Source organism: Microcebus murinus, chromosome 7 (genome assembly GCF_040939455.1).
Source record: "Microcebus murinus isolate Inina chromosome 7, M.murinus_Inina_mat1.0, whole genome shotgun sequence".
NCBI lineage: Eukaryota > Metazoa > Chordata > Mammalia > Primates > Cheirogaleidae > Microcebus > Microcebus murinus.
The window spans coordinates 64,005,546-64,018,848 of record NC_134110.1 but is presented as its reverse complement, the minus strand read 5'-3'; the positions used below and the strand labels follow the sequence as shown (position 1 = coordinate 64,018,848).

Below are 13,303 nucleotides of genomic sequence, written 5' to 3'. Positions count from 1 at the left end.
AGGCATGGAAAATGTGGTAGCAACTATTGAGACTTTAATAGGCATTTGACCAACTTGCTAAAGAGAGCCGCATGCCTTGTGAACTCAATGGAGAAATGTGTGTTGAATGAAAGAATGATTGGTTGGGCTTGTAACTGCCCGAATGTCTGTACCCAGAGAATGCTGATTGCTGAACTGAGACTCTACTAGAAGGAGATTTTTAAACAGCCTGGTGGGAAGAAGCATTAAGGAGGGCATGAGAGGCCGGGCACGGTGGCTCACGCCTGTAATCCTAGCACTCTGGGAAGCCGAGGCGGGCAGATTGCTCGAGGTCAGGAGTTCAAAACCAGCCTGAGCAAGAGCGAAACCCCATCTTACTATAAATAGAAAGAAATTAATTGGCCAACTAATATGTATAGAAAAAATTAGCCGGGCATGGTGGCGCATGCTTGTAGTCCCAGCTACTCAGGAGGCTGAGGCAGGAGGATTGCTTGGGCCCAGGAGTTTGAGGTTGCTGTGAGCTAGGCTGACACCACGGCACTCACTCTAGCCTGGGCAACAAAGCAAGACTCTGTCTCAAAAAAAAAAAAAAAGGAGAACATGAGAGCTGTCTTTCATTCTTAGTGACCCCGTGTTGGTTCTTAGTGCACAATATTTACACATCTTAGTGCACAATATTTACACATCTGAACCCTCACAAAATACTCCAGTAAGAGTAATACTGATAACTATTCATTTAACAGATATTTGTTGAGCATCTACTATATACCAGATATGGTTGTAAACACTAGGCTTACAGCAATAAATAAAACAGACCAAAAAAAAAAAAAAAACCAAAAAACCAATCTCTGTCTTTATGGAGCTTATATTCTATTAGAGCAGGTTAAAAGAAGACTACAGGTCTCAACAGGAAAGTGACATTTGATCAAAGACTTGAAGGAGGTGAGAGAAGGAAGAGAACTGTGAGGCAGAGGAAACGTAGCACCAGTGCAAAAGCCCTGAGGCAGGAACTTGAGGCTTAGCAATGTTGCTCAGTTCAGCAATGGTGCTCAGAGTCTTAGTTCAGCAATCAGCATTCTCTGGGTACATTCAGGCAGTTACAAGCCCAACCAATCATTCTTTCATTCAGCACACATTTCTCCATTGAGTTCACAAGGCATGCAGCAAAGAAGTTGCGTGACTAGAATAGTGTGCGGGACTGTGACGCAGGCTCTGTGGTCCATAGAACATGGCCTGCTCTCTCCGTAGTCATGCATTTTGTTCCTGTCTGCCTGGATTCCAGTAATACCCATAAGCTCATAGCTACTCCTCTATATGGAGGTCTGAAACTCGCTTTGTTTGTTACCTGTATTTTATTTTTTGGATGTTTAGTCTATTTGTGTTGCTATAAAGGCATAACAAAACTGGGTAATTTATAAAGAAAAAAGCATTTGGCTCATGATTCTGTTGGCTAGAAGACTGGGTATCTGTGGAAAGCCTCAGGCTGCTTCCACTCATGGCAGAAGGTGAAGTGTAGCTGGTGTGTGCAGAGATCTCATGGCGAAAGAGGAAACAAGGTATGTGGAGGGTGCCAGGCTCTTTTTAACAACCAGCGCATGAGGGAACTAATAGAGCAAGAACTCACTCATTACCATGAGGATGGCTATTATCATGAGGACGGCACCAAGACATTCATGAGAGATCCACCCCTATGACCAAAACACCTCCCACCAAGCCCCACCTCCAACTTTGGGGATTAAATTTTAACATGAGATTTGGGGGGACAGGCATCCCAACTATAGCATATATGGACATATGAAACTACATATATTGTTTTCAGCAATGTTCTCTGATTATTGTTGTCTCCAAATCTCTGGGCACCTCCCACATTATTCTTTTTTCTTTATTATTTCTGCTGTTTTCCACGGCAACTAGTTTCACAGTTATGAATGTGAATATTTATTTTTAGTACTTTAGTACTTTTTCTGATTACAAAAGTAATATAGGTTCATTGTAGAAAACTAGTTCTTTTTTTTTTTCACTTTTATCTTCGTTTATTTATTTGACATTTTTTTAAATTTAAATTTAAATTTTTTTTATTTCAGCATATTATGGGGGTACAGATTTTAAGGTTTCAATAAATGCCCATTTCCCTCCCTCCCCCCCCAAGTCTGAGTCTCCAGCATGACCATCCCCCAGATGGTGCACATTTCACTCATTATATATGTATATACCCGCCCCCCTCCCACCTGCCCAATACCCTATTACTGCGGTACCTATGTGACCACTTAGGTGTTGTTCAGTTAATACAATTTGCTGGTGAGTATATGTGGTGCTTGTTTTTCCATTCTTGGAAACTTCACTTAATAGTATGGGTTCCTTCCCCATTTGTGCAGTTAGAGAAAAAAAAAAAAAAATAGTATGGGTTCCAGCTCTAACCAGGAAAACACAAGATGTGCTATATCACCATTGTTTCTTAGAGCTGAATAGTACTCCATGGTATACACATACCACATTTCATTAATCCATTCTTGGATTGATGGGCACTTGGGCTGTTTCCACAGCCTTGCAATTATGAATTGTGCTGCTATAAACATTCGAGTGCAGGTGTCTTTTATGTAGAGTGTCATTGGATCTTTTGGGCAGATGCCCAGCAATGGGATTGCTGGATCAAATGGTAGATTCACTTGTATCGCTTTACGGTATCTCCATATTGCTTTCCACAGAGGTTGAACTAATTTGCAGTCCCACCAGCAGTGTAGGAGTATAGAATTTTTTTATTTCCATCTTGATTTCTTCATTTATGAAGTAATCATTTAGTAGGAGGTTGTTTAATTTCCACGTTTTTGTGTAGAAATGTGGGTTTCTGTTAGGGTTGATTTCTAGTTTTATTCCACTGTGATCTGAGAAGGTACATGGTATGATTTCTATTTTTTTTAATTTTTTGAGATTTACTTTGTGTCCTAGGATATGGTCAATCTTAGAGAATGTCCCGTGAGCTGATGAGAAGAATGTATATTCAGTGGATTTTGGGTAGAATGTCCTCTAGATGTCAGTCAGAACCAGTTGTTCCAAGGTTTTGTTTAAGTCCATTATTTCTTTATTAATTTTCTGTTTGGAGGATCTGTCTTGTGCCGTCAGTGGGGTGTTGAAATCTCTGGTGATTATGGAGTTGCTATTAATCCATTTGCTTAGATCTAGTAAGGTTTGCTTTATGAAACTGGGTGCACCTAAGTTGGGTGCATATATATTTAAAATTGTTATCTCTTCTTGTTGAAGTGTGCCCTTCACCATTATATAATGACCCTCTTTGTCTTTCACTACTTTTGTTGCTTTAAAAACTAAATCGTCTGAAATTAGAACTGCCACGCCAGGCTTCTTTTGGCTTCCACTTGCCTGGAATACTTATCTCCACCCTTTTCCTTTTAGTCTATATGCATCCTTGCAGGTTAGATGTGTTTCCTGAAGACAGCATATATTGTTCTTGTTCTTGTTCTTGAAAAGACAGACACTACTACTAAAATGAAAAGGCAAGCCACAGACTGGGAGAATATATTTACAAAGTGTATATCCAACAAAGGATTTGTATTTAGAATATATAATGAACTCTTTATAATGAGACAAACAATCCAATGAAAATGGGCAAAAAATTTGAACAGACACTGCATGAAAGGATATATGGAGATGGAAATACCATATGAAAATGTATTCAACCACATTAGTCATTAGGAAAATGCAAAGTGAAATAATAATGAGATAAACACTCCATACCTACCAGAATGGCTAAAATTACCAAGGGTTGGTGAGGATGTGGAGCAATTGGAACTCTCATAAACTAAACACTCATGGGAATATTTAAGTAGCTAAGCATGCATCTACCATATGACCAACCCATTCTACTAGATATTTACTCAAGAGCTATGAAAGCATATTTCCACACAAAAACTTGTACATGAATGTTTATAGCTCCTTTATTTGTGATAGCCCCAAACTGGAAAGATCTCAAATGCCCATCAATAGGTGAATGGATAAACACATTGTGTTATAACCATATAATGAAATGCTACTCTGCAATAAAAAGAAACAAACTATTGACACACACATGAACATGGATGAATCTCAAAATAATCATGCTGAATGAAAGAAAGAAGGCAGACCAAAAAGAATATGTACTATTATGATTTCATTTGTACAAAATTCTAGAAAATGCAAACTGATTTATCCTGACAAATCACAGATTGATGGTTACTTGGGACTTTAGAGAGTGGAGAAGATGAATTAGAACAGGGCATGAGGAAACTTTTGAGAGTAATGCATTTGTTCATTATTTTGATTGTGGTGATGGTTTCATGGGAGTATATTTATGCAAAATTCATCAAATGGTTCATCTTAAATATATGCAGTTTGTTTTTTGTCAATTATACCTCAAAAAACTAAAAACAAGTAGGGAGATTGTATTTTTCAAAAATGCCTGTCAAGGCTGGGCGCAGTGGCTGACACCTGTAATCCAAGCACTCTGGGAGGCTGAGTTGGGCAGATCCTTTGAGCTCAGGAGTTCGAGACCAGCCTGAGCAAGAGCGAGACCCCATCTCTACTAAAAAAAATAGAAAGAAATTAGCTGGACAACTAAAAATACATAGAAAAAATTAGCCAAGCATGGTGGTGCATGCCTGTGGTCCCAGCTACTTGGGAGGCTGAGGGAGGAGGATCACTTGAGCCCAGGAGTTTGAGGTTGCTGTGAGCTAGGCTGATGCCACGGCACTCTAGCCCAGGCAACAGAGTCAGACTCTGTCTCCAAAACATAAAATTAAATTTAAAAAAAATGCCTGTTAAAAAACAGAAAGAGAGGCTGTGGAAATGTTCTAGACCACTGCTATCCAACAGAGCACTGAGTGCTGATGGAAATGTTCTATCTGCACCATACAAACAGTAGTCAGGAGCCACCTGTGGCTATTGAGCACTTGAGATGCAGCCAGTGCGACTGAAGAACTGAATTTTTGACATTATTTATTAATAATTTTAATGAATTTAAATTTAAATAGCCACATTAGACAGCATGGTTCCGGATTAAAAGAGGCTAAGCAGATATGAAAACTAAATACAATCTCTGACCCTAGACTGGATCCTATGTTGGAGGATGGAAAATGCTATAAAAATAGTATTATATCAACTGACAAGAGAAGAATATGGATGATAGATTAAATGAAAGTATCAGTATAAATTTATGAAGTTTACATTAATAACTACACTGTCGTTATATAAGAGAACATCCCTTCTCTTAGGAAGCACATGCTGGAAAAGGAAGGGAAAAGGAGCAGGATGTATGTAACTTACTCTCAAAGAGTTCCAAGAGATGACTAAATGGTCATACAAATGGGTCATACAAATGTTAACAATAAGTGAATCAGTACAAAGAGTATATAGATGTTTCTTGTACTATTTTTATGTTTGTAACTTTTTGTAAGTTTGAAATAGTTTCCAAATAAAAAGTTTTAAAAAATGCTTTTATATGGAACCATGGTATTGCAGTTATATTTTTAAAAAGGAGTCCTAGTCTTTTAAAGATACATAATGAAATATTTATGGGCAAAATGATATAATGTCTGGGGTTTGCGTCAAAGTAATATAGGATCTTAATACGGGGAGTGGGAGTACAGGTGGAAGAAGAGCAGATTCTCTTGAAGGTGGCTGATATGAACATGGATTTATTATTCTGTCCATTTTTGTATATGTTTAAAATTTCTATGACTTTGAATTGGGAAAAATCAGCATTTACTCAATATTATTCCTTTCATGAATATTGTATGCCTTTCTCTTACTCAGGTTATTATTTTTTTTTTTTTTGTATAAACTGGGAAAACTCATTTATACCAAATCTTTCGCTATGAAAATCATTTATGTAGCTCAAATGTTCCTTAAAACAATAAAAATTCTCATCAAAACAAAGATTTCTTTTAAGGGCCCATAAGTGGCCACTTATTTCAAGCAATGCATCCCAGTTCCACTGTGGGAAAATACTTTGCTCAGACACTTCAATAGAACAGTCTCTTTCCATATTTAAAAATACTTATACAAGTAAAATTTCCCATTATAACAAATTTCATGAAACGATTTTCTTCTGAATTTTTGGTTTAAGTTAGTGTATTCCTAGAGATCATATTCCCTGACTGTGAATCTTGAGATGAAAAATCCTATTTATGTGCATCTGAGTCAAGTGAGGTTATGAGGAACTGTTTTAAACTCAGAATATTTATGCTTATCATTCCTAGATCTTATATTTCCCAGGATATGATTTTGTATCCAATTGCTTGAGGGGTTTAAGTGGTTTGGCGTTTGACTTTGAGAAAGTGAAATTGCTTTAATTGTATAAATCCCATAAACCACTCAGCTAAGCTCTTTCTTCCAAGCCTGTAATCTGGCAAACAACCACCCATTTTCATTTTAGTGGCTCTCACATGAACCAAGACAAGGAAAGCATGTTCACAAATTCATTTGTTGCGTGAACATTTTGTACTATGTCAAGAAGTTTCTCTTACTGGGAGACTATATACTTAAACATGGGAATATCATAATTGAGAGGTTCCTTTTGTAGCATATGTTTTTAAGACATGGGATTTTACCTGTTTAGGAAAAATTAAGACTGAAAACCCCTGGTTTTCACTTGCTAGCTTTATTATTTTGTCATTTGATGATTTTTCTTTCTTTCCAGAGATAGACTACTGTGCCTCACCTAATCATGGATGTCAGCACGAGTGTGTTAACACAGATAATTCCTATTTCTGCCGATGCCTAAAAGGCTTTACCCTGAGCCCAGATAAGAAAACCTGCAAAAGTAAGTCACACTGGGAGTTGGAGAAGGGTTCGTTCCACTAAGTGCTTCTCCATTTAGTTTTCCTTTCCCTGCAATCTTCAGCAAGATGTACTTATACTCAGCATTTGTGTATACTAACATTATTCTGCCCTTAATTTTTACCTTTTGGTCCATTAGATCCATTAGATCCCATTACGGGGATGATTTTTCAAGATTGAATAGACTGAGTCTGGACATTGGATACATTTAGCAAAGTCCCAACTATCTGAAATGAGGGTGCAGTCTCCCTCCTCCTCACCCCCACAGTGTGTATTTGGAAGAGAAAAGAGTGTGCCCAGGGATGGGAGGTAAAAGAAGCTGGTTTCTTCCAGTCCTACAAGATAAGACAGCTGATGGGTGCTAAAGGGGGTAAATTGCAACTCTATCCTCTTTGATGGGAAAGAAGAAAATAAATGAGACTCTGGGGCTTCCCAGCAGCATTCAAGGGGTACAGAGTGTCCGCAGGATGGTATTGAGAAATGTGCAGAGCATCTCAAATGCCTGTCATCTGGCACGTCAAGGGGTATGACCAGAATCTGAGCATGGACCCCAGACAGCACCTCTTTACGCCAGACTGTTTCTGAGAGACTGCTAGAATGGATGGCCCACGAGGACAGAGATGATTGTCTTTTTCTCACTGTTGAATCCTCAGTAACTCAAAGAGTACTTGGCATACATAGGTGCAGCACAATGTTTGTTGAATGGATGAATGAATGAGTCAATGAATCTGAGATGTGTCATCCTGGAAAAATTGCAACTATTATTTTAATTCCTCGATCTTGTTAGAAAAATGGCCTTTTCAAGGCATGCAAGTTGTGAATTTTTTTCTCAAAAAGTCTTGCCTTAGTCCACACTTACGCACACTGAATTGTTCAGGGTCAGCTGACCAGGTCATTCACAGAAGTCTCTGGAGCTTCCAATAAGGGACGTATGCTCCTTCACCCACTTCTTCCTGGCGATATATACAGCAGTGGTCTGCATGGCAGGACTGTGTTTGCAAAGCTTTCACCATATATCTCTTATGAAAAGCACTGTAGGTTACATAACGGAATCCAGACGAGTCACATTCTGCTTATAGCACAGATTAACTTGTACGCTCATTCTAATAAGTGTTATGCTCTGTATAGTGGCAGATGGTTGCACAGCCCATATTTTGAAACTGAACCTCTCTTATAAAACATAATTCCCCCTGCCTTGCCTAGATACAAACTCTGGAAATGTTCAAGCATTAAATTGGAATTTTAATTGCAAGCATTCAGAATGTGAAAACAATTAGATGGGATATTTTCCATTAGACCACACATGCCTGCGATGCATCGGAGGGCCAATTTTTCTGGCCTGGCCACTCCTCTCTCTGTCATTTACACCTTTAGCTAGGGGTGAGTGTGTGAGGGGCTGGCTGCACCCGGGGATAATCACTCACAGGTGTACTCATTTGAGGACCCAAAGCTCTTATGTGGGCGATGATGAGTAGATCTGGTTCAGCTTAGATGCTCATTTCGGCTGCAAGCTTCTTCCTGTGTTACTGATGGGGGCGGGGGGAGGAAAAGTTAGGCATGTGGCCATTGTTGGAGGAGAATTTTCTGGAAGCTCTGCATCTCTTACCAATCCTCTGAGTCCCTCGACCTCTGCCACTCCCTCCACGCCCTCTGCCACTCCCTCAACAACCTGGAGAGGCACTTGGGATAAGAGAAGGGTTCAACGCAGTGCAGGCGCCATTACCAAGGGAGGAGCGAGGCTGAGAACAGAAGAGCAAGTCAAAACTCGTGACCATGTGGGAGTGGTTCCCACCACAAATTAGCCCCCAGATGGGCCTGTTTGCAATCTGTGGCCCAAGACCAGATACCCTAATGCTTGTGCATGTATATTCAGTGGGTATAGCACCTCGTTAACCAGGTGCCCTACATTTTCATCCAAAAAAAATGAAATTTGTTCCTAAAACCCAGTGTCCTCATCAGCCCTTCTCTCAACATCCTGCCTCATCGTTACATTTTCCATTGTCTTTGCTGTGGACCCAGCCCTGACTCCTGAGGCCAGCCTCTTGGAGCTGCCCTTGACTTAATGCTTGTGCTCAGTCCATTAGGCAGACAGCTGCAAATGGAAGCGAGTGCTCACTGTCTCTCTGGACCATTATGTGGATGAGGGGAGCCAAGAATTGGGTTTAAAATCTGGAGTTTGTTCTTAGGAGTCTGAGGTCTCTCGAGTGATCTGAGCATTGCAAATCTCGACCTCAGGGTACAGCCATTTACAGTTAATAGGAGGTTGATGGATGTTGGCTATTTTCAAATCTAATAAGAAATCTTTTTTCAAAGGAATTTTATGTCATCCAAATTAAACTGGGGAAAAAAAAAAAAACTCAAGGCAGAATCCTACAAAAGAGAAGACTCATGGCCAGGATTTGTTCTTGCTTCTTATCTGGACACAATTTCTCCTCCTGGATAGTGCCACTGTCAGCGTAAGGCACTGTCACAGTGTCAGTTATTAAGAGGCTGGCGTGGCCGCCTGGGTGCATGGAGCCCCAGGGCTGAATCAGACGTGAGTGCTGGACTCCATGATTCATGATCCTGGCGCCACGGTGGGTGCTCCCTGTGGCTGGAGATAGGCCACTCTAAAAACCGGTGTGAAATCCACAGGTTGGACTGACCCAGGAAGCCAAGAGATGTGCCAGGCTTGGAGATGTCACTCATATTGGCTGTGTGACCTTGAGCAGCTACTTTCTACTTCTCTGGACCTGGATTTCCTAAACTGAAGGAGCAGGACTTTTTGCTTGAACATTCTGTCGCCCCTCCAGTTTCTCTGAAACTTATCATCTGTGCATGCTGCTGGCACCGAAGTGTACTGCCTGAGGTCACTAATCCTTCACGTTTTCGTCTTACCCACTCAGTTCTTTCATGCATTGGCACTCATAAAGTCCTGCCATCTGCCCCGGGCACTCTGGGCCTTACCAGATACACTTGTGTCCAAGGTTAGGCCATGTGTGACACTTCACAGTTTGTGAGGAGAGTTAGCCAGGTATGGGATGAATACTGGGTACTCAGGAAAGGAGTAAATGAGTCAGTGAATAAGTAACACACACGTATTGTGTGGGAAATATGACACAGTGTGGAGAGAAGGCCAAGAGCTATGGTTAAACCTCGGCTAAAAAGAAACATTGGGAAGAGTAAATTTTGAATTGCTGTTTGCTAGATTGCTGAGTGATAACCTCTTTAAGGTTCTAAATGTTTTCCGTTGAATTATTTTTTGTGTAAATCTTTTAAAAAATATATATATTTAAAATATTGGTTTTTTTCCCTTTTTTTTAGGTATTTTTGTTTGTTTTTTTAGAGACAAGGTCTTACTCTGTTGTGTAGGCTGGAGTACAGTGGCATGATCATAGCTCACTGCAACCTCAAACCCCTGGCTTCAAGGAATCCTCCTGCCTTGGCTTCCCAAAGTGCTGGGATTACAGGCATGAGCCACCGTGCCCAGCCCTTTTTTGATAATTTTCTTAAACTGATATATCATAGTTGTACATATTCTTGGTATTTATTTTTTTAATTGACAAAAATTATATACATTTTGTACAACATGTTTTGAAATATGTATATGTAAATCTTCCTTAAAGACAATGGTGGCTTTTTGTTATAAAATATATAGAACATAAAATTTACCATTTTAACCATTTTCAGCGTATAATTCAGTGGCATTAAGTATATTAATATTGTTGTACAACCATCACCACCTTCAATCTCCAGAACTTTTTCATCACCCTAAACTGAAACTCTGTACCCATTAAACAATAACTCCTCATTTCCTCCCCCACTCCCTGGCAGCCACCAATCTACTTTCTGTCTCTATGAGTTTGACTATTCTAGGTGCTTCATATAGGTGGAATCACACGATATTTTTGTCCTTTCGTGACTGGCTTATATCACTTAACATAATGTTCTCAGGCTTCATCCATGTTGTAGCATGTGTGCAAATTTCCTTCCTTATAATGTCCCATTGTATGTATGCACCATATTTTGTTTATCCATTCATCCATCAGCGGACACTCAGGTTGCTTCCACCTTTTGGCTGTTGTGAATAATGCTGCTATGAACTTGGGTGTATATACCCAGAAGTGGAATTACTGGATCATACAGAGGTTAACTAGGGCAATAAGGAGCCACTGAAGCAAGAGGGTGCTGTGCGTCATATCTTCAACTCATTTGTGTATTTAAGCTTCCTCAAGTAATTTTTGGGCAGATATATGGTAAAAATAAAAGGTGTAGATTCTCAGTTCATTACTTTATGGTTTCAGATCATTTCTGCTGTATCAGGGTGCTAACAGAAAATCCAATCAATGCTGTCTTAAGTCACAAGGACATTTACTTTTTACCTAAGTCCAAAGCTAGCTGTCCCAGGGTTGACTCAGTGACATTATCAAGAATGCAGCCTCTTTCTGTCTTTCTACTCCGCAAAAGCATGTTGACTTTTCATCCTCATGCTTGTCACCTCATGGCTACAAGATGGCTGCTGCAGCTCCAAGCATCATACCCTCACGCTACTAGACTCAAAGGCAGAAAGGAAGGAGGACAGAGAAAAGCACTTCTCTTCATGCAGCTTTGTGTTTTCAGGAAACAAAATTTTTTCATAGGGGCCCCTAGTAAATTTTTCCTTATGTATCATTGGCCAGAACTAGGGCATATTCCCATCCTTTGACCAATCACTGACAAGGGAGAACTGTGGTTGCCAGGTTGGTTTAGACCAGCCATGATTCGTGCCCTGGGGGTCTTGGGGTAATGGTTGTTGGCAAGACAACCAACAGTGTCTGCCACATTCCCAGAAAAAGAACAATGCTCTGCAGTTAAACTAATGCAGCCCAGTCATTCAGTGAGGTTGGAGGTGACCTTTTCCCTCAACACCAGTCTCATAAAGGCCCTCCACAAGCTCATTTTGTGTCCTTTTCCAGTTTTCCATCCCCCTTGTAACTGCCGTGTGTGGGATCTTGTGGTCTTAGCATTTTCTACCAGGAAATGAATTGCTTATTGGCTGCTGGTTATGCTGCAGCTTCCATCTCCTGGCAGAGGCACAGCTTGGATGGGGTGAACTTACCATAGGACAGCGCTGCAGGAACCTGGGCAGCGGCAGAGATACGTCCCATCCAGGTTCATGGTACGGGTGCTGTCACAATCTCGCCAGAGCAAGGTTGAGCATTTGGACCCTCCCTGATGTGCCTGCCATTTCCTGACTCCCCTAAAGAGCTGGCTGTTTTGCGAGATCAGATTTTGTTTATTCTGCATCGTGCTGCCTGACGTCACTGTCAGATGCTGCTGCAGGCAGAAGCCCCGTATGTGCTTTGAACACTGCTGATCAAGGAAGAGACTGATTGGATTTTCTTAGCTTTTCCATCTTTCCTGGAAGGGGATGGGCTGGGAAGTGTGGCCCTCACCCCAGCTCTCAGCTCTTTGGCCATCAAGTCAGCTTAACTGAGCCTCCGCTTAGCTCTTTGGCCATCAAGGGGGAAAAGACCGCTGCTGGGGAGCCCAGAGGTACACTTCAGGTACCCGGCTCTCTTTCAAACAAGCGCCAGGAGAGCAGGCGCTGTTTTCTCTGTGTCCTGTAGAGCGCCTTATGTACTGAATATTTATTTGCTGCAGTCTGCCTGGCTTCCAGGCGGAGTCTTCAAACACGACCCTGTCCTTGCAACTTGCACCAGCAGTCCCACCGCCAGCCGCCTGTCTATTGCCTTCACTGCTCCATTCCCTGCAGGTCCCTGCCCTGCCATCCCTTCGCCTCCCAGCCCCATCTGTGTCCTCACACCCCAGCCGCACGCCCCTAAATGTCCCCGTGCCCTCATCCCCAGGCCTTTGTGTTGGCTGTCCCTGAGTCCTCACGCTGCGCTACTTCCAGCCCCCTTTACCTGTTTAAAGCCTCCTTGCGGCCTGCAGTCGGTCAGCTTCCGGGAAGGCACCCCGACTGGGGACTCGGACTCGGTGGGGCGCCCGCTCCTCTCTGCCCCTCTGCAGCACGACCTTGCGGCAGGGCCCCTCAGCCTTACCGGCCACCGCATCCGCGCATCCAGCTCAGGGCCTGGCGCCTGGGTGGCGGATAAACGGATGAATGGCCAGTTCCCGGTGGCCTCGGCAGGCAGAGCCACGCGCTGTCTCCACTGGGGCTCGTGGGGCCCCCAGAGAAGCCCGGATCTAAAGAGGGGACTGCCCTTCCTCCCCGCAGGGATCAACTACTGCGCCCTGAACAAACCTGGCTGCGCGCACGAGTGCGTCAACACGGAGGATGGCTCCTACTGCCGCTGCCGCCGCGGCTACACCCTGGACCCCAACGGCAAGACCTGCAGCCGTGAGTGTGCCCGGCGCTGGCGGGCGGGGGCCACCCCCGCGGGCTCCCCAGCACCCAGGCCCTGCCGGAGCTCCTGGCCTTCCTGAGGGTCCCTAAGGATAGCCTGCCCCACCTCCGTTTCATCATCCGTAAAATGGGACTGTTCATACTACCCACCACCACATAGGTTGGGTT

General features: G+C 42.4%; 1 protein-coding gene and 1 long non-coding RNA gene across 3 annotated transcripts in view; one reads left to right on the top strand and one right to left on the bottom strand.

The window, feature by feature from the left end:
* The window catches only part of LOC105869872 (uncharacterized), a 31,934-nt gene extending 19,000 nt beyond the window's left edge, over positions 1 to 12,934 (bottom strand). The window contains exon 1 of the long non-coding RNA XR_001153321.3: positions 12,693 to 12,934. This is a non-coding gene — a long non-coding RNA (uncharacterized LOC105869872). The remainder of the gene's footprint in view (positions 1 to 12,692) is intronic.
* The window catches only part of MATN2 (matrilin 2), a 137,124-nt gene that overhangs the window by 92,885 nt on the left and 30,936 nt on the right, over positions 1 to 13,303 (top strand). For both annotated transcript variants that reach the window (XM_020288930.2, XM_020288932.2), the window contains exons 7-8: positions 6,668 to 6,790; positions 13,007 to 13,129. In XM_020288930.2, the coding sequence (XP_020144519.2) occupies positions 6,668 to 6,790; positions 13,007 to 13,129 (246 nt within the window). The remainder of the gene's footprint in view (positions 1 to 6,667; positions 6,791 to 13,006; positions 13,130 to 13,303) is intronic.